General features: G+C 42.1%; 3 protein-coding genes across 5 annotated transcripts in view; 2 read left to right on the top strand and 1 right to left on the bottom strand.

The window, feature by feature from the left end:
- LOC129363377 (glutamate receptor ionotropic, NMDA 2B-like) overlaps nucleotides 1–7,230 on the bottom strand; it is a 159,217-nt gene extending 151,987 nt beyond the window's left edge. Inside the window, exon 1 of one of the 2 annotated variants that reach the window (XM_055035460.1) lies at nucleotides 7,128–7,230. The gene's annotated coding sequence lies outside the window, so the exon portion shown is untranslated. Of the gene's footprint in view, nucleotides 1–4,367; nucleotides 5,313–7,127 lie in introns of those variants that run through there. The other variant, XM_055035459.1, reaches the window with a different exon arrangement.
- fmc1 (formation of mitochondrial complex V assembly factor 1 homolog) lies at nucleotides 7,182–9,523 on the top strand. Its single transcript, XM_055035550.1, has 2 exons — nucleotides 7,182–7,402; nucleotides 8,870–9,523. Exons 1-2 carry the CDS (start codon nucleotides 7,274–7,276, stop codon nucleotides 9,071–9,073), a joined length of 333 nt encoding a protein of 110 aa, XP_054891525.1. The 5' UTR covers nucleotides 7,182–7,273; the 3' UTR covers nucleotides 9,074–9,523.
- A 1,547-nt stretch (nucleotides 9,524–11,070) lies between these two features.
- LOC129363419 (heme-binding protein 1-like) lies at nucleotides 11,071–18,535 on the top strand. 2 transcript variants are annotated; one of them, XM_055035542.1, is made up of 5 exons: nucleotides 11,071–11,180; nucleotides 11,557–11,697; nucleotides 16,732–16,870; nucleotides 16,978–17,158; nucleotides 17,741–18,535. In XM_055035542.1, exons 2-5 carry the CDS (start codon nucleotides 11,620–11,622, stop codon nucleotides 17,916–17,918), a joined length of 576 nt encoding a protein of 191 aa, XP_054891517.1. In that variant the 5' UTR covers nucleotides 11,071–11,180; nucleotides 11,557–11,619; the 3' UTR covers nucleotides 17,919–18,535. The 2 variants fall into 2 exon arrangements, with proteins under 2 accessions (XP_054891517.1, XP_054891518.1); XM_055035543.1 differs by lacking the exon at nucleotides 11,071–11,180 and having other exon boundaries at nucleotides 11,539–11,697.
- The last annotated feature ends 248 nt before the right edge of the window (nucleotides 18,536–18,783 follow it).

The following is an 18,783-nucleotide window of genomic DNA, read 5'->3' as shown; positions in this document are numbered from 1 at the left end:
TAGTCTAGATCAGCAAAAATTACACAACCCTTCCAAAAAGCACAGCTTTCCAAGCTTTGCTCGTATAGATTAAAGAAGTATTTGCTTTCAAGTCAAATGTCAAGTCCAGATGACTCAAAAGTACTTTCTGTTACATTCAGTCGTCCATTCATGCACACATTTACACCCTGATGGTAGTGAGCCACAAGCAAGGCAGTTTGACATGGGGTTTGGACCGGCTACAGGTACATTACAGGACACCTAATAAACCTTTATAGCGACTGTCCTAATACACAAGACGTTTTAAATTTATGCAGAATGAAGAATGAACCCCATACAATGCAATCTACTGATAAACAAAACCAACAAAAAAACTCAATAATTAAAAAAATAAAAGAACTTGTCCATATACTTCTAATTATGTTCTAATGGAGAACTTCTATGCAGATAATGAATGAAAGTTCAGAAAAAAAACAACATGAAAAACATTTTCCATCTTTGTTTCTAGAAACACTGGAAAGATCAACAGAATGTTCTGAGTAACATATTGAGACTCACTTTGGGCAACATCTGAACCTGCAAGGTGTTGATCTCCTAGTCTGGGAATAAAACTAATTTGTCTTATGCTAAATTAAGAGATACAGAAAACAATATAAACGCCTCAAACCCTTTAACAAAACCACACTAATTTCTATTATTTTCATCTAATAGATGTATCAAAGTGGCTCAGTTGTTGGATTTATTGGTTAGTTGAATTGACGCCAATATATTATAAATGGTATTCATTTGAAATAAAGTCCAAACTGGGTAAAACAATTACTGTAGTTTCAAATGAGCAGCTAGCATATTTGTTTTCTATAAATCAAGACAAGTTTTTGCCCCGGAAAACTGAAGCTTGTCCCTCTCAGATTAGCCATTAGCTGTTTGTTCGTCAGCTATGGGCCAAATCTAAACATCTTATAAAATCTCAATCTCAGACTTCACCAAGCTTCATGCAAATTGCAATTTGGTGAACAGTTTTAGTTTTCATGACATTTGAATTAGATGGTTATTGAGAAAGGACAGTGTCATGCTTTTCCCGTCCGTCTAACAATCTGGTAGAAAAGTATTGAAAGGTAAAAATCTACAAAAATACATTTGCGATAATATTTGACTTTCCTTTAAGATTGAAACTTTTAAAAGTGGTACAAGCCTGCTTTGTCTAAGTCCCTGTCAGAAATGGTGTTAGCTTAAGGGTCTGGGATGAGAACTAATCTGGATTCAAACAAAATAAAGATACTAACACTGGTAAAGATATTACCATGCCTTTGATCTGATATGTGACTAGAAACAATAAGATGATGTCTTGTCTTCAATTGTGAGGAGTTGAAAATTCCTGAAGTCCAGATTAGTAGACGCTTTTCAAACGATTTATTGTTCCATTAAATAATTGGCAATAGTCGTTAAATGTTATTCATTGGAAACTGGAGAATCTAATTTGACCTCAAACTCTCTATACCTGTATTTACGCCTGCTTACTTCACACCGTGGATGTGCTCTCTAGTTGGTGGATCAGTTCAGGCAGGTGTACGAAAAGCCTCTTTCCAGCTAAGCGTGGTATAAAATCCACATCAACATCCATTTTGACTCCACTGCCTATTCTCAAGACAGCACGACAAAAACATCACGCTAGACCATAAAAGACTACCACGGACGGTCTCTGTGGTCATCACGGCGGCGGGCCATGTGTCGGGCCGCAGAGCTTGCGCCCGAGATGTCCGCTTTGCAGCGTGGCAGCGGCGGTGACAGCTCTGACAGACTACCTGAGCTTAAGTACCCATCTGCGGAAAGGCTACAGAGGGTCACATGTGCGCCAGGGAGCAGCGAGCAGAATGGGTAATAGACCCTGAGTTTATGAGAGCAGGTCCCAGGTGGGTTTTACAGGTGTGACGCCACAACCTTGACTGAGCAAAAGCACTCATGCAAACACAGGCACACACTGGTGGTGTAAATCCAAATCACACTGTCAGACAAATGATTGGAAAGTTAATCAGAGAAACAGGGTCAATCACCGCTGCACTTGTGGTAGATGGATAGACAATGGGGTCTGTGTGTGTCTGCGATGGGAGAGAAAGAGAGGTGAATACAATGGGTTTGTATGTGCATTGCAGATACAGAGTAGGAATCTGACTCTGGAGTAACATCATTATCACGTCCGTACTGCTAAAGCAATTTGGGTTGTGGTGGAATAACGTCAGATAAGAAAAATTGCTCTCAGAAAGGGGAAGCGTAGTTTTTTTTCTTCCATGTAGATTACTTCATCGATCTACAAATACAACATCTTCCCGCACCGAGTCACAGTTTTTTTCTCTCCTTCTTGTCCAGAGCAAGTAGCTACACTGAGCAAGGATTTGAGATGGAAATAGTTTTGACATTAGAAGTTTTTTGGGTTTTCTTACATAGCCAGACACTCATTATTCTTTCATTTTGATTCTCATGAATTAAAAAAGGAGAATGAAAAGCAGAATTAGTGGAGGAAAAGTAAAAAAGAAAAAAAAGTGGAGGAGGTGACGTTTGAGAGCTATGAATGATGTAAATAATCCACCAACATTTAACACTAAGACACAAACACACACACACACACACACACACACACACACATCCAATCATGGATATGGAAAAACGTTGCGTCAAAGACAAAATCAGCTCTTCACCATCCAAAAGCAGCAATTGAATGTGTGGATCCAGAGAAACATACTCACCTACTCAATTCTAAACAATGAAATATGTGAAATGTGTTGAGTTTTTTGTAGGATGGGGAACTTAAAATCAAGGTCAACCGACAGAGACGCTGCTTCAGTCTTTAATCCATAGTTGTGAAATCCACTTAGGAATTTAAAGCCGAAAGACAGATCAGCTTCGGTCCTTTGAAAATTGTGCAAATAGAAAAAAAAAAGAGAGAAAAAAAATCTAAATCAAATTGAAAACGTAAAAGTCCAGAATTTTATTTGTTTTACTTTTAAATATATGTTGTTGTTGTTTTTTCGGTCATTCAAAATCTAATCCAGGATTAAAGGGTAATTCCACGGAAAAAAACCCCAAAAACATCTACATCCAAAGTCCCACTGTTCCGACGTCTTCATTCGGTTTTGAATCTCCTTCAGAAACAGAATGGAAATATTAAAGAACGTTTAAAAAAACTGAAAATGAGATGAGTCTGGTGATCTTCCTCCAAAGTATATGTTTTTTGTTGTTTTTTTTTTTGCTACTCATGTGTATGCCTATGTGCTTTTTGCTATGCCTTACTACTCCAGATTGTTCTGTTGCCTTGCAGTGAAAAACATACTTAGCTGTCTTGTAATTCAAATAGTAAAGTTTAACTTATGAAAAAAATTACAAACATCTTCCTTTGAGTCTTTCTCCACAGCGCAGAAAAATGAAATAAGGAATGACAAATCAATAAGTGTGATCAGTGTGTAAGAGATGATTGGATTTTACCAAAGGAAGAGAAATGAGTAAAGTTGGTAAATGAGAAGCCAATAAATGTACAAAAAAAAAACTCCTGGAAGATTTTTCTTTTTTTTTTAAATCCAGTTTCGCCCTAGTCCATTCTCTTCAGGTGCTTGTGTTGTGTGTCTGCCTGCAGGAATGGGAGTCAGTTCAGTTTGGGAACGTACGAGACAGAAAGAGGGAGGAGGCAGAGGGGAGGAGAGAGGAAAAGAGGGCATCGAAAACGGAGCCAGAGGACTGTGCAAACACAGATGACGCCCCGGCAGAAATGGGCTTTGAAGCGACCGAGTGAAACGGGCCCTTCCTGCTCGGTCTGACCTTCACCTGATCAAACGGGGGGAGATACGGGGGGGTGGGGAGAGTAAACTGTAAAACCGACGCTTTTCAGCAGAGGAGGAAGTTTTGTGTGAGTTCTTGTGTGTGCGCGTGTGAGAGACGAGAAAGCAAAAAGGGACAAACATGGAGACGTGATGGAGTCGCTTTAATGGATACAACACACTTTTTTTTTAAACGTGACAAGCCGCTCGAACGTCTCACGTCCGTGATGATGGCTGGAGAAGGCGCTCGCACGATGAGTCACTTTAGGGAGGTTGGTTAGAAAAAAGAAGAAATGAAGTCATAAAACAAGGATGAAAGAAGGAAGAGTGACGTAAGGAGGGCAGGAATCAGCTGAGAGCGGAATGGGAGGAGAGCCATGGATCTGCTAAGTGTGTGTGTGTGTGTGTGTGTGTGTGTGTGTGTGTGTGTGTGTGTGTGTGTGTGTGTGTGTGTGTGTGTGTGTGTGTGTGTGTGTGGGGGTGTGTGTGTGTGGATCATTGTCAAGGTGTGCTACAAACACAAAACGCCTCGCACACACAGGAAGGAAACAAAGACAGACACTAAACACTAATCAGACCTACCTACGGTTAGAGTTAGGTACCAGCCAGATAAGATGCATAAGGAGGGAAAAAAGAAGGGGGGAAATAGGTATAAAAGTGAAAAAGGCATAAATAGAAAAGACAACGAAAGCTAATAAAAAGACTCTATCAGAGCTGCTTAAAGGAAATAAATAAAACGACAGGTGGAGTCAAAAAAAAAGAAAGTAGCCAAAGTTACGGGTGGAGGGGGAGGAGGATGAGGCAGGGAGGAAGGGAGGGAGGGAGGAAGAAGGGAGCGTGGGCTGCACAGGGAGGGAAAGCAATGGAAAGGGAAGGAAGAATGGATGGAGGGGATAAAAGAGGATAAAGAGGGGGGAACAAAAATCCCCCTCCTCTGTCTCTTTCTCCTTTTCTCTGTCTTTCTGCTTCTCTCTCTCTCCCCCTCTCCCTCCTTGTCTGGCTCATAAATGGACGAAATTGTTGACCAGGTAAATGGCAAAATAGATGAGGAGGCAGAGGACCGAAAGAGCGAGCAAATGAAAAGGCAAAGCACCTCCCAGCAGCGCAATGAGGAAAAAAAAGAACAAAAAACGAAAGATAAAAGCAAATACTCCGGTGGCCTCCGTCGTCTCCAGTCTGAGAGTGGACAGGGGGGGATTGGCTGGTGCCAGTTGTTCCCCTTCCCCGGCTTGCCTTCCGCTTTCTTCTCTCTCTGTCTCCCCTGCCAAAAAGCACTTCCCATCCAGATGACGGAAAACCAGGCACAGATGTCCTCTCCGCTTTTTTCCCCTCTCAACTCTGCTCAGACGCCGCACGCCCCACGCACAGGCGAGACATTGTTGCAGTGGCAACGGACGGCGTCACCAATATTGCTCAGTGTGAGAAAGAAAAGAGAAAAAGGGGGGGAAAAAAAGGCATCGTTGGGGAGTGGGGAGGTTCGGGGAGGGGAAGTTGATGCTGCTGCTGCTGCTAGTCAAGCACAGCCTACCTCATGAGGAAAGATACTGAGCTGGAATTGCTCTGTCTCTCCCCCCCCCTCTCCTCTCCTCGCTTGCCCATCCCTGCAAAAGAAAAAAAAAAAAAAAACGATAGGAGGAAGGGAGGTGAGCCCACTCACTGCATTAGTATTCATTGAAAGAGTGTGTGTGTGTGAGGGAGAGAGAGAGTGATATGGGGAAGGTAGAAGGGGCCCTTCCAATAAATGTCTAGGAACCAAACCGGCATGAAACTAATAAGAGACTGGCTCCCCCTAGAGTCCATCATCAAAATACGAGTTTTGGGAAAAATTCATGTTCAAGAACGTTCACCGGAGGAAAGATTTAAAGTGTTTTGTGCATTCGGATTGCTCGGTGGTGGCGGCATCATGCTGTGGCGAGAAATGAACGTTGATGTCTGATCAAGCTCGAGCGGAAAAACTCGGATCTGGAAGTGCAGCGTTGCTAAAGGCATGAGCCAATAGACTTACAGCTGATGCTGCTAAATATCTGTATGTGGTGGCTGAAGACAAGTGTATGCAGTTCAGATTCATTTTATTACTATTATCAGAAAATCATGTATCATTTTCCTTGCACTCCAAAATTATCCACTACGTTCTGCTGGGCTATCAAGGCAAATCCTAATAATCTACATTTATATTTGACATTTAATATAAGTGTCAATGCTTTTGCGAGGAATTGTGTGATTGCTTGACGTCATGGTGACGTTCAAAACGATTTACTGCTCAGTATAAGACAAACGGGCGTAATTACTTTTCTCTCCCTCTGCTTTTCGGGTTTCCACGCACTCCATCTTGTTGAACTCGAAAGCATTAAAGGACTTCTGGTTCATGTCTGCACGGCTGTGAAAACAAACTGATGAATTCGTCTCCACCCCTGTAATGGCTCTCAACAGACCGCTGTGCTTTGTTTTTCTTTCAGTTTCTGACATTACTTCAAGCAAATGATCATGTGACATGGCACACGTCGCAAACCACAAGCCTGCCTGCGTGTCTATGTCGTTCTCACTTTTCAGTTCACGCTTGTATCCGCCATGTTGTGGCTCATAACTTTGGCTAAAATTATAAAGAACCAGCTAAGGTGTTTTTAATACAGATATAATAAATGGAGGTCTTATCTGTTTTTACATTGTATCGTGAAATAATTGCATTAGACTTTCAGACGGATACTAAAAGTACCGGTGGCAGCGTTTTAGTTCCATTTTTCTTGTCATTGGGTGCCTTTTTTTGCTTTAAACATTATTTTACACAAATATGAACAACCATAAGAGAGTGTATCTTCTTTTTAAATGTTTTTCTTTATTTCAAAACCTAAAATTTAAAATAAAATGCTGGCTGAGCACCACAGTAGATATCAGAAATTACAATTTGTCTTATTTTAAATGGTTTAAGGTCATGTATCATCTATGGAGTCAAGGCAAAAATAAAAAATAAAAAATCCATGGTATTTTATTCATCTATTCATTATACTTTGATATTTACATACACCTACACACTACTTTTGTGAATTATCATATAACACATAGTCAAACTAAAACATCTCCAATTGACTTGGATTAATTATTGGAGTTGCTCAGCTTATTATAGATACAAAAGTTCATATAAAAGTTTTAATGACATTATATACATATTATTAATATTGGAGAAAAAAAAGGGTGATCCAAAACACTTTTCTTTGATGCTATATATTTTGTTCCATTTTCACTTTTTTTCATATCAACATTCATTTCATTCTTAATGATTTGTATTTATTTTTTTGAGAGGCTGCACAGTTAATTATGAGTAAAGCTATCAAAGAAACAAGTTACCTGTTGCAGAACCCAAAGTGCCGTTGTGTTCATTACATGTAAGATGGCGCCATCTTGTGGTGTGCAGACAGAATGGCAGCGGAGCTGGGTTTGATTGGGAACGTCTGGCTGCTTTGAGCTGCTCCACTTCTGTACGTCGTGGAGAGATGGCGTCGCTGTCATCTCCTCTAAGAGTCTGCAGAGGAATATTGAAAGAGTTACGTGCCATTCAGGGACCGAGTTACAGACAGTCGCTGGCTTACAACTACGTCATAGATCAGTTTCGCAAGAATAAGGTGAGTTTAGCTCCAGCTTAGCAAAAGGCTAACATTAGCTAGGCTGCTACCAGCATCCTTCAGTCTCATAGCATATTCCTAATATGTCGTATTAAGCACACGTTAGTTGCCAAACTAGCAAATTACATGCAATTGAATGGTTTATAAGCAAGGCTATATAAGTAAAACAGAACCTGACACTCACAGGTGGTTGCCGTGAAATAATGAAACATTTAAAAAAGCAAGGTGAATTGTTGTGAAGGGCATGCTAACATTAGCCAACTGCAGTCCTCGCGCGCCACAGTCCTGTAACTTTTTCGATGCGTCCGTTGTATTTGAATAAAACGACTAAACTGCTATCATGCTATGCTAATTAGCTAATATTGGAGTTTGAGACCACTGGCCACGGGTTGAATTAACTTTTTGAATGACTGCCATGCGACTTTCTTGATAGGTTATTATCTCGTTAATTCAGTCAGCAGTTTGCTGTAGATACCTGCTTTAGCTGTAAATACAGAGAAAAATATAAAATGCATTGTTCTGCTCAGGACATTTTATGTAATGTAAAGCTTTAACGGCGCCTTAATAGTAATAATAATAATAATGCATAATTAATAAAACAAGGCTTCCCCAAGAAAATTTGCTAAGCCCCGGTGGTCAGGGTATCAGCAGTCATTCATCCAGTCATCTGCCGGGTTTTTGAGTTAAAAAATGTTTAAAGTTGACAAGAAATGTGAAAATATCACTGATTATTATGTGTTTTTGGAAGATTAATATCTGAACACCAACTGTAAAGTCTTTAAAAAAATGCAAATATTTAAAAAGCTTAAATAAATCAGCAATGCTAGGTCTGGCAGGGCCACAAGTAAAGCCTGGTGACCTGCCAGGCTTATAATAAACTGGGAGAAACCCTGAAGAAAAGAATGTGTTCATTCACAGTAAAAACCTCCTCTGTAGATATCTATTTTTGTGCTGTTTAATCCTAAATAAAATTATGATCTGATAGTTTCTAACAAAATAATAGCAATTATATGTAATTACATGTTTGGCTCTGTTTTTACCGCTGCTCTATTTCACATGTGCTTTTCAAAAATCACTCCACATTGTGTAGAATGCATTAGTGTGTGTGTTGTTTACCATGTCGGCTTAGAGCTTGCATTATTAATGCTTGGGAGAACATGGCTCAGCAGGAATACTGAATGCATGTTTTGTCACTGACGCAAAACAGCTTAAAGCAACTCTTGCTTGTCATGTCAAACTGTGCATTGCTCTCGAGGCTTTACAGTGTGCATTAAAATATCTAAATGGACCGTACTGCCATTGTAGTTGGAGTGGTGAGTGAATGTCAGAGCATTGAACACCAACTCGGTCACAAATCAGACCGTTCTTATGGTTTCATGCCTTGCGTTTTTCTTGAAAGTGGTGGACATTACTGTTATTTAAATGTTACAAAGAAACGGTTTGTTCCTTTGTTTTTCCTGATCGCAGGTTACAGGGGAAAGGTACTGCAGAGCCCAAAAGGAGGCGCACCACGCCTCGCTCACGTACCTGTGTTTGCTGACGTCCACCAGGAACCACCAGACCCTCCATAACCTCTACCATGGCAAGGGAGAGCGCAGCCCAGAAGAAGTGGCCGGCCTGGTGGGGCTCCGGCTGCCCACGCAGCCGGGAGGGAAAGGCTGGGAGAAGTAGGGACGGCGGAAAGAAAGTCTGCGGGAGAAAATCAGGAAACTCTCCTGGAGTTACATCTGTATGGACAGTGGATGGATCGGCTGCCTCCGTGTAACTTAAACTCCAGGAGTTTGCTTGTTGTGGCGTTGTGGACTGAGGAAACTTGGTCTCCATTCTCCTGAGCAACCGTCGTTCGAAACGAGGGGGGGGGAAAATGTGAACTCATAAAATAAAAAATAAAATCGTCAGCTAACATATAAAACTTGTTAAAAACCTTTGTGTTCAATTGCAGCACCTCAAAAACACTGAATATCCCATTATGTGGTGAATGTCTACTCATTTAAAGTTAATCCCATAAACTGTGATTAATATTTGACTGTATGTAAATAAAACTTTTTTTCCTTTTTTTTGAAGTTGTGTGTAAATGTGCACAAGAACAAACAGGCTAAAATAAATGACCATCTATATTTAGCATTGTCCAATTTATTATTTGGCTTTCAATTCCAATATCTCAATGTGAAATTAAGCTTTAGGATATGACCTCAAACCTTTTTTTGGGGGGGGGGGTTGGCAACAAAAGTACAAATATGCCTTAATTGTGTCCAATATGTCTCTTGAAAAGTATTTGTCTAAAGCTTCATACAAACATCTTTTTTTTAACGATAAGTGTATCTATGTATTACTGAGGATATTGTCTTCTTAGGTTTCAGAAGACAAGATGGTGGTTTATTTTGGACTCGAGTGTAAAGAATTTTTATAAAAACTGATGGAAAATCCTGAAAATGAAGTGTAGAAGCTTGAAGTGTGAAAACTGTAGACACCTCACCAGCAAGCTCAGACTATTTCACTTGTATATTAGTATTCACTAACATGTAGCTTTAACATTTCTTCCAAGAAAAGTAAGGGACAGAAAATGAAATTACATTTCAAACAAGAAATGTTAAAATGGTAATTCAGCATTAAAAGACAGTGAAGACCTAATAAAGTAATCAAGAGAAACCCACAATAAACCGTTTCTGTTCATCTCTGCTTTTTAGAGAGTTTAGAGTATTTTCTCTTTCTGTCCAAAGCCAAGAATAATGACGCATGGTGTTGGCCGCATCATGCTTTTTTTTCTGGCCTGGATAGGAAAAGTTAGTGGAGTTGATTGAAAGATGGACACTGAAGAAACAGCCAGAGCTGCAACAGAATGGTTTTGATCAGAACATCATGTGTTAGAACGGTCCAGTCAAAGTCCAAAATCAGAAGAGGTTTACCCAAAAACAACCGCAGCTGTAAATAAATGTAAAGGACTGGATTTATTTGATTTCTGTTACTGTTTATGTTAGTGTGCTGTGTGTAACTGGTTGCTTTGATGGCATAGAAAAAGTTTTCTGTTTATTTGTTAGTTTGTGTTTCCCAGAGGCCCTCATTTGCATATTGTTGGCGCAAAAAAAACAACAAAACGATGATACATTTTTGCCACACGCTTTCCAGACAGCCATGGCTTTTTACATGGCATATATGGGCGGTTGTCCAGGGCGACATTACAGATAGGGAGGCTCAGCATGAGACATTATGATGTCATTTTTACACCCTGTTTTTATGGATGTGCAGGAAGAGTTGGGGTGAAGTAAAGATGCCAACAATAAGGCTTAGCAGTTCCCGTGAATCAACCAGGTTGCCATTCATGATGCAGGAAGCAGTGCCTCTGTTCCCTGACCTGCTCTCAAAAAAATCATACCTCCCCTCCCCAACCACCATCATATAATTCCACCCTCCCCCACCCCTTTTTTTTCTTCTTTTTTTTAATTTATTTATTTTTACTCTTAGTGTGCAGCGGTGACTAACGTTGCCTTCAGTGTGAATTAAAATAGACCAACCCTGCAGCAAAGCGCGCTCGCAGTGGCGCAAGGGGAGGGCGAGAGCAAGACGTGCGCTGCTCATGCACAACCCCCTCCCCCCCCAAACACACACACACACACGCACAAACTTAACATGCAGCAAACGCAGCCTGGGTAAGTCAAAACGCACAAATGCGGAGTGACAAGGAAACAACTGTGGCGTCGAAATTGATTCCGCGATCGCGCGTCTCCTGCTCCTACCGACCTGGACCAGAAACCAGGGGACCAACAGTGGCGCGCTGAAGGTTTGTGGCTTCCAGAGAGGTGGAAGTGGGGCGAGTAAAAAAAACTAAACAAATGTTTTAATCAAGTCAGCGCAACTTTAACTCTTCCGGGGGACGGGGGGGGGGGGTCACGTTAGGTGGTGGTGATGCGCGTCGAGCTTGGAGGAGAGGAGCGGTGTGTGTGTGCGTGTGTGTGTGTGGGCGGGGACAGCGCGGAGGCTGCTTCCGCTATTGGTTTGTCAGAAGGTGCGGACGGCTCAGCAGCATCATCTTCCTCCTCGAGAAGAAGAGGAGGGGCGGGGGCAGGGAAACAGCTGTTGAGGGGAGTTCACCGAGACGAGGTGCTGAGTTGTATTTTGATCTTTTTTTTTTTTTTTTGGGGATTCGCAAACCGCAGATTGTCTCTCCGGGGAAGCAGGTTGCTGGAGGAGCGACGAGACTGGAAGTGACCAGCGGAGCGATGTTCGGCATGATCAGAAATTCGCTCTTTGGGAATTCGGAGGAGACCGAGTACAAAGTGCTCAGCAGCGAGACGAAGGTAAGCAGAGAGAGACAGACGCCTGTGCGCCTTCGGGTTTGTTTGTGTTTGCGCAGTTATTTTTTTTTTTTTTTTTTTTTTTTTTTTACGCACAGATTTTGTGCTGACCTGCGCCCTTTCTCTAATCAAAACTCCCAACTCCAACATTAGACACATGCAGCAGAATCTGTTTTTAAAACGCGAGGCTCTCATTCGCCCTGTAACCTTGTCGGTGAGGCTAAATTGCCTCTGACCTGTGAGGATGCCCGCTGACCCGCAGCGCGCGCAAAGAAGGGAGCCCCCCGAGGGCCTTGTGAGGCTCCACAAGGCAGAAACGAACAGTGATGGAAACGAGCGAGCGCCATGCTGAGTGGATCTGTTTTTGTCGGGCTGCACAGGGGTCGGAGATCAATGCAGAGGAGAGAACGTGTTCACCTCACTCTAAACGTGCAGCCAGAGCCTTGTGTTATGTTGGCCTAATCAAAGTCCAGACCTGATTCAATCGAGGATCTGGGAGAAAGGACATGCCTCCACAGCGTTCCAGCTTTAGCAACAAGCAAGTGTATGTTTTCTCATTTTTATTTTTATTGTTTTTACAACTATGCATCATTTCCCTTGCATTTCACAATTGTGAACCAGTTTATTTTTGATCATTATGCATAACTGATTATTCTGGAGGTCATTTTTAACACACTATTTCCCACCTGAAACTGGCAGCGTCACGCTGTGGAGATGAATATTTTTCCGGTATGTATGAGAAAAATGGTTAGTTATTAAATTTGCTTGAAGAATATGTTAATATATCAGCGACTCAATGCATCTCGACTCATGAGAGTTGATGATCTGACGACGTTGAACAAAATTGCTTTAAAGGGGCAATTCTCCAGCGTTCTCCAGCGACATAGTCACGTTTTATAGCAAAGTCAAGGAACAATGTTAACTTCAGCTGTTGCCAAAAATCCAAATACGACTTAAAAGAAATTTTCCCGCGTGATTTGACGTGTTGAAATTGGGCCACCATCTCTTCAAAAACTCCTGCTCATTATGAAGCTCCGCCTTCACATGGTAACCACATCTCTCCTCTATTAACCCTTAAGCAACACTTTTACCAGCGTTCCCCTGAGAAGTAGCTCAGCAGATCAATCGGTTTCATGCAGGTGTTTGCTAATTGCTGCCAGCTAGTCTGAAGGAACCGAGCAAACACGATTCACGATCTTAGATAGTGAGTCAAAAAAAAATTGTCAATTTTAACACAGTAAATAAATATCTGGTTAGGTTGTGTGGCAAACTAATGAAAATGTATTGTCAACGCAGACTTTATATTCTACCTGCTATATAAATAATCCAAATAAAAACCAACAGCCTCTTGACGAATGTGAAGAAAAATATTCTTTTAAATCCTTGTTTCATGTTGCTGTGAAGGATGGAACGACAGCTGGCTCCAAGAGTCTTTTCTAAATACCCCGTCTTCACATGACATGCTCTTGGCCGTGTCAAAACAGATCTGTCCGTCAGCGAGCGTGTGTGTGTGTGTGTGTGTGTCATATCGGCCGAGTTCGCTCATGTGGAATGGAAATCCGCTTTTATCTCTTTGTCTCCCACTCAGAAGTTGTTTTTTGTTCACCAGATAAACGAACAAAGGGACTTTGAAAACTCAGCAACACGCGGCACATGTGAACATCCACAGAGGAGGAGGTTTATTGGTCCTCAAAAATAGACATAAACACAAGGCCTGTTGAAAGTTTACATACACGCCTCATGGAGATGAACGTCATGTGGATAGCTGACTTTTTTTATTTCATTGGTCTGATTTTGCTTTTTAAGCAAAGCACATAATCTCTGAGTAGAGTTGAGGTCGGGTTCATTGTAGAAACTTAATATCAGACCAGCTTGACCCATTTTAAGACCAGTACTGATGAGTGTTTGGGATCATTGTCCTGCTGGAACAACTAATTGTGGCCGAGTTTAAATCATCTTGCCCAAGTTGTTCTCCTCAGATGAAAGGAAACTGCTTTGGATTTTCAGGAACAATCAAAACTCAAAGACGGCAGAAGATGTCGGTGCAAATCTTGCAACGTCTCCAAACTCCAGTGTGCAGTTTTCACACTAAAAAAATAAAAAATTTTAGAAAAGTGCGGTGCACAAAAATTTTTTGGGATGTATAAAGTGCATGTAGCCACGCATCTTTCCTTTATATGTCCAAATTTGCGGTATATACAGGGGGAGGGGTTTTCCGTCACACCATCAGTTCCCGATACCACACTCAAAAAACCTCTTGTACAAGCGCACGCTGGGTCACTATGCACCGCCTTCTCGTCCACACAGAGTAAAAACCTTGTGGGGTGTGCAGCTATGTAGCCTAAAAGACCTGAACTCTTCAGACTGAGGCAGGGTTAAGAGTGTGTCTGAAATCGATGCAACTCTAAGCTGAACAAATTCAACGTTGTAAAGTTTCAACTTTATGTTTCTAAGAGGTAATACGAACAGTGTTCATGGGCGTCGCCAATATCAAAATCTCAACTTCTTACCTGGAACATTGTCACCTCTGGTCTGATGTCATACCCAGCTCCGAGTTCCAGGGTAACTGGAGCACATCAATGGTTTGGAGTGGCCCTAATCTCAGAAAATTTTGAAGTGGCGCCAGAAGAGTGTGTGAGACGCTCTCTGTCTCTGGGAATGGGAAAGGCCAAAATCCCAGCAAACTATTGTGAACTCAAAACATTTGACTCAAATCACAACTTGTGGCTTTGGAGACAGTGGAAAAAGCACCTGTCACCTTTATCCAGTCATCAAACAGAAATGATCTAGTTCATCCCAAACGACCCGGAAACGCCAAAGTTCTGGATTTACCATCAGAAAAAAGGCGTTGAGAGAAAAAGGCCCTTTTTCTTTTTACGCTCCGTGTCAAGATCTGGTGTACAAAGCATCTGTCTTAACACTTTTAATTGAAACCGACAGCTCCAGAGGAGATGCCAGGTGGGGCACATTCACACACACAGGCTGGGTGGAACTGAGCTCAAACCCTGCTAATGAGCACATAGCACAATTTTAAAGCCAAAACGGCAGAGTCATGGAGCTTTTCTTCTTTTCTTTTCTTTTTTTGTTTTAATTTATTTTGGTGTAAGCACTTTTTTTTTCTTCCTTTTTAGGCAAGAGGCTAATTACGATGCACAGCCTGCATGCACATGACAAATTAATTGCACTGTTGCACAGAGAGGCCTGTGCTTTTCGCGTCAGCCATGCACAACTTTTAACGTCGGTCGACCCCCGGTGACAACTTCTTCAAAGCTAACTCTTTAATTGCAATGCAGGAGCATGTGGATCTGACACCAGATACATTCGTGGCGCTATCCTTTTTCGCTGCAGAACTGGAATTAATACCTCTGCAGGAGCATTAGTCGAAACGCTTTATTAAAAAAGAAAGTGCATGTGGTGCCTCGAGATGGGAAGAGAGGATTGAAAGTTGCACGTTTATTTTATGGGATGAAGATCCCCTTATCTGAATGCCACTTATCAGCATGGCAGGTTGCTCACGGGGGAGGAGAAACGATCCCAAACGGCTCACGCGCGAGTGAAAACATAAGACTTAATATCTCCGTTTCATTCCGTGCTACAGGTGCAGTCAGTCGCACTTGCAAGCAACAACCATCCTCAGCAGCCGGCGGTTCGTTTTCCAAGCCTTGAGAGAAGTTAAACTGCAATGTGACGCACGTCAAATCCAAGCGACACTTCGAAAACGACGCAGTGGCCTCCGTTGAAAGCAGATGTTTGTGCGTCTCCCCCCCTAATGCCGGCGCCGTTACGTAAGAGCACACGCATCTCTGGCCCCGAGTCCCCCGTGAGCTCACTGAACCCTGCAGAGCAGAACGAGACATTTAATCAGATCGGGGCGAATACGGTTCACGTGGGTCTGCCCACCGAGGTATTCGCGTGGCCTTTGCGGAGATTATTCACACTCCTTGAACTTTTTGCGCATTTTGTCACTTCACGTTTCGAAGTGCTTCGCTGGGACCAAACCAACGCAAGTCGAGCGTTGCTGTGAACTGGAAGGAAACAGATGCTCGCCCTCCCATTTTTTTTAAAACAAATAACGATGTAGGCTATCTGAAAAGTGTGGAGTGCTTTTGTTTGTAGGCCCCTAACAGCTTTATTTCTACAAATGTAATACTTTAGGTGTGTGTTTCTACCAGCTCCACACGTCTTGACACTGATAGATCAGTCAGACTGGACATCAATCTGAAGTCTTACTTCAAATTCTCCATTAGATTTTCTTGTATGGACTTTGACTAGGATACTCCAAGGTATAAACTCTGATCAAATCTATTCCAATGTAGCTAAGAAAATGGTCCTGCTCATGTTTCATCATGAGGATGGTGTGCTCATCATGATGTGCATCGGTAGTGTCCAAAGTGTGGCCCGGGGGCCGTTTGTGGCCCTTCAAATGATTTTGTTTGGCCCCTGACCACAAGTCAAAAATGGCAACAATTTTGGCCAACAAATTAAAAGAACAATTGCAATTGTTCTTTTAATTTGTTGAAAAACAGACAATTTCTATTTCTGTTATCGTGATAACAGAAATAGAAATTGTCTGTTTTTCTTTTAACAAGGCAACAGTCCGAATCCCTTTTTATGTTTTGGATTTTTAATGATAAACAGATTTTACAAAAACTGTTCATCATTGAGCTGCAAAAGAATCTATATGTTTCTGCATTTTTAATTTGATGAACTTTGTTGCTCATCTGTAGTTTAAAATTGCCAATCGTGGCCCCCAGGACAAAATGTATTGACACAATTGATGTACGCTGATACTTTTCTACCCAGAAAAATTTTTTACATGTCGATCAAGCAGCTTACACTTTTGGTCAAATCAGACTGGAGTCCCTTCCATCACATATTTGCTTTTATAAGACTTTCTTCTCACCACCCTTCACCACTTGGGGGAATACATGGCATAACAACCTGAAATTTGTGACACAATCGTCTGTGTTTCAGAAGGGTACCACTATGTTTGCTCCACCAACTATTAGCATTCTCTCGTTTCTCTTTGTGCCACAGAACGGAGTGGGCTTTGAGGTGAGACGGTACGACGCGGCAAAGTACGCTGCCGTCTACTCGGAAGGAAGGACCTATGAGCAAGTAATGGGGGAGCTGGTCCGGAAACTGCTGACGTACATCGGTGGAAACAACGAGCCAGGTTAGAAAGAGGAACCGCTCAAACCCCGCTTTACATTAACCAAACATCAACGCATCTCGCTAAAGTAAAGTCGTATAGGATTTCAAATCTACGTTTCGTTCTCCAAGGTGAGGCCATGGGCATCGCGTTTCCCATCATCGCCACGGTGTACCCGCGGAACGACGGCGTTTTCTCCCGACGTCTGGCGGTGGGCATCCGGATCCCCAACGCCTACCAGCAAGACCCCCCAGCTCCCACCGACAGCGCCGTCAGGGTGGAGGAGCGGCCCGGCATGACTGTATACGCGCTGTATGTGCCATCTATGACAGTGCAACTTAGAACAATGTTTATTATATTTTTTACAAAATCAAGTTGATTGTAAAGGTTTGTGAAATTGGATTAAGAGACCTCAGTCCAACACACAAGACTAATGCATTATGTTTAGTCAATTTAGTATGGAAGGTGATCCAATGCTGTCTACTTTATTCACTTTTTATTTAGAGTGGATGCTATCAATGCAACCTTGTAGGATCACTCTAAAAAATAAAATAAAAAAAGGAGATTTGCACAAGTCACTCTTCCAAAATGCTTAAGGACAATGTTGGGAAGGGCCAAGTCAAAGTCCTTGACTTTAAGCCAGAAGAGATGACGTGAGCAGTTCAACTGAGGAAACCCACCAACGCCCCAGAGACACAGCTGTTCTGTACGGTGAACTGGACTGAAATACCTCCCAGCTTATGTTCAGGGCTGAGTACAGTAACAGCGACGGGGAAGCTGCAGTTCTTGCACAGGGGGCGACGCGAAATGCTACACTTTTGATTCCCACTGCATGCGCTGCAACTGTTAAGACACTACAAGCTGAAATTTACCCGTTCTGTTCCCTCTCCGCAGACAGTTTGGCGGCTTCGCCGGCGAGAGCGAGTATCGGGCCGAGGCCTCCCGCCTGACCCGCGCCCTGGGCGAGACCACGCCCTTTCAGCGCAAGCAGTACTTCTGCTGCAGCTACGACCCGCCGCTCAAGCCTTACGGACGCAGAAATGAAGTCTGGTTCCTGCAGGAGGACCCGTGAAAAGGTCCCATCTGATGCTTGGTCCTCCAAAAAAAGGAAATAAAAACATGTAATCTTCACCTCTGTTAGTCCTACAGCTGTAAACAGAGAACGGGCTCAAAATATAGCCGGCGGAGGCGAGAATGACCTAAAGAAAGGAAAGAAAAAAAATATTGCAAACTAGATTAGCTTCCACAAACCTACATATTGTTTCAGACTTGTGTTTGTTTTTGAAGGTGATAAATCTCAGCAGAGTTTCCATGTCTTTGAGTACTAACTTGCAGATCTTTAAATGACAGTAACAACTAGAAACATAAAGAAAAGTTGTTGTTCTATCTGAATAAGATACTGTTAAGTTTAGTCATTAAGTGGAATTAAACATTTTGAATCAGAGGAATGGCAGCTTTGGTTGTTTGTGCCACAATACTTTGTTATATTTGTCTACAAAATATTCTGTGTCGTCAGTGGAGAGTTTTGTATTTTAGTGCATGAAATATAAGCCAATTTTTATTTCGTGAAACGTCAGTTTTGTGATCCATCTGTGCATGTAGGGGTTTTGTGGTCAATGTGAATTTAATTTTTAAGGCTTCAGAGTGTTTTATTGCATAAATAAAAACGTCATTCAGTCGTGGCTTGTATTTGCTCTTCTTGTCTTCTCATTTGTGCGACTCAAAGTCCGTCAAAATCTCTTATCGTTTGATTACTAAAAATCGGGAAACTCGTTTTTTCAGGAGAGATTGGCAAGAATGAATCACGTCTGCATCTTGGCATAAGCCTTTTTGTGGAAGACAGCAGGTGCTGTGGTAAAATAAGACATTTAACTTTTAGGTCATGGAGTAACTGTGTTGTCAGTGACACATTACTGAAAAGCAGAGAGTACCAAAAA

The sequence above is a fragment of the Poeciliopsis prolifica genome, unplaced genomic scaffold (assembly GCF_027474105.1).
Source record: "Poeciliopsis prolifica strain line A6 unplaced genomic scaffold, Auburn_PproV2 SCAFFOLD010, whole genome shotgun sequence".
Classification (NCBI taxonomy): Eukaryota; Metazoa; Chordata; class Actinopteri; order Cyprinodontiformes; family Poeciliidae; genus Poeciliopsis; species Poeciliopsis prolifica.
The sequence above is the reverse complement of the archived record's forward strand: the minus strand, read 5'-3'. Positions and strand labels throughout refer to the sequence as shown.

Coding starts and splice junctions, on each gene's coding strand:
- fmc1 (XM_055035550.1), top strand. CDS start 7,274: ATGGCGTCGCTGTCATCTCCTCTAAGAGTCTGCAGAGGAATATTGAAA. Junction 7,403..8,869: donor ATCAGTTTCGCAAGAATAAG/GTGAGTTTAGCT, acceptor TCCTGATCGCAG/GTTACAGGGGAAAGGTACTG.
- LOC129363419 (XM_055035542.1), top strand. CDS start 11,620: ATGTTCGGCATGATCAGAAATTCGCTCTTTGGGAATTCGGAGGAGACC. Junction 11,698..16,731: donor TGCTCAGCAGCGAGACGAAG/GTAAGCAGAGAG, acceptor TTTGTGCCACAG/AACGGAGTGGGCTTTGAGGT. Junction 16,871..16,977: donor CGGTGGAAACAACGAGCCAG/GTTAGAAAGAGG, acceptor TCGTTCTCCAAG/GTGAGGCCATGGGCATCGCG.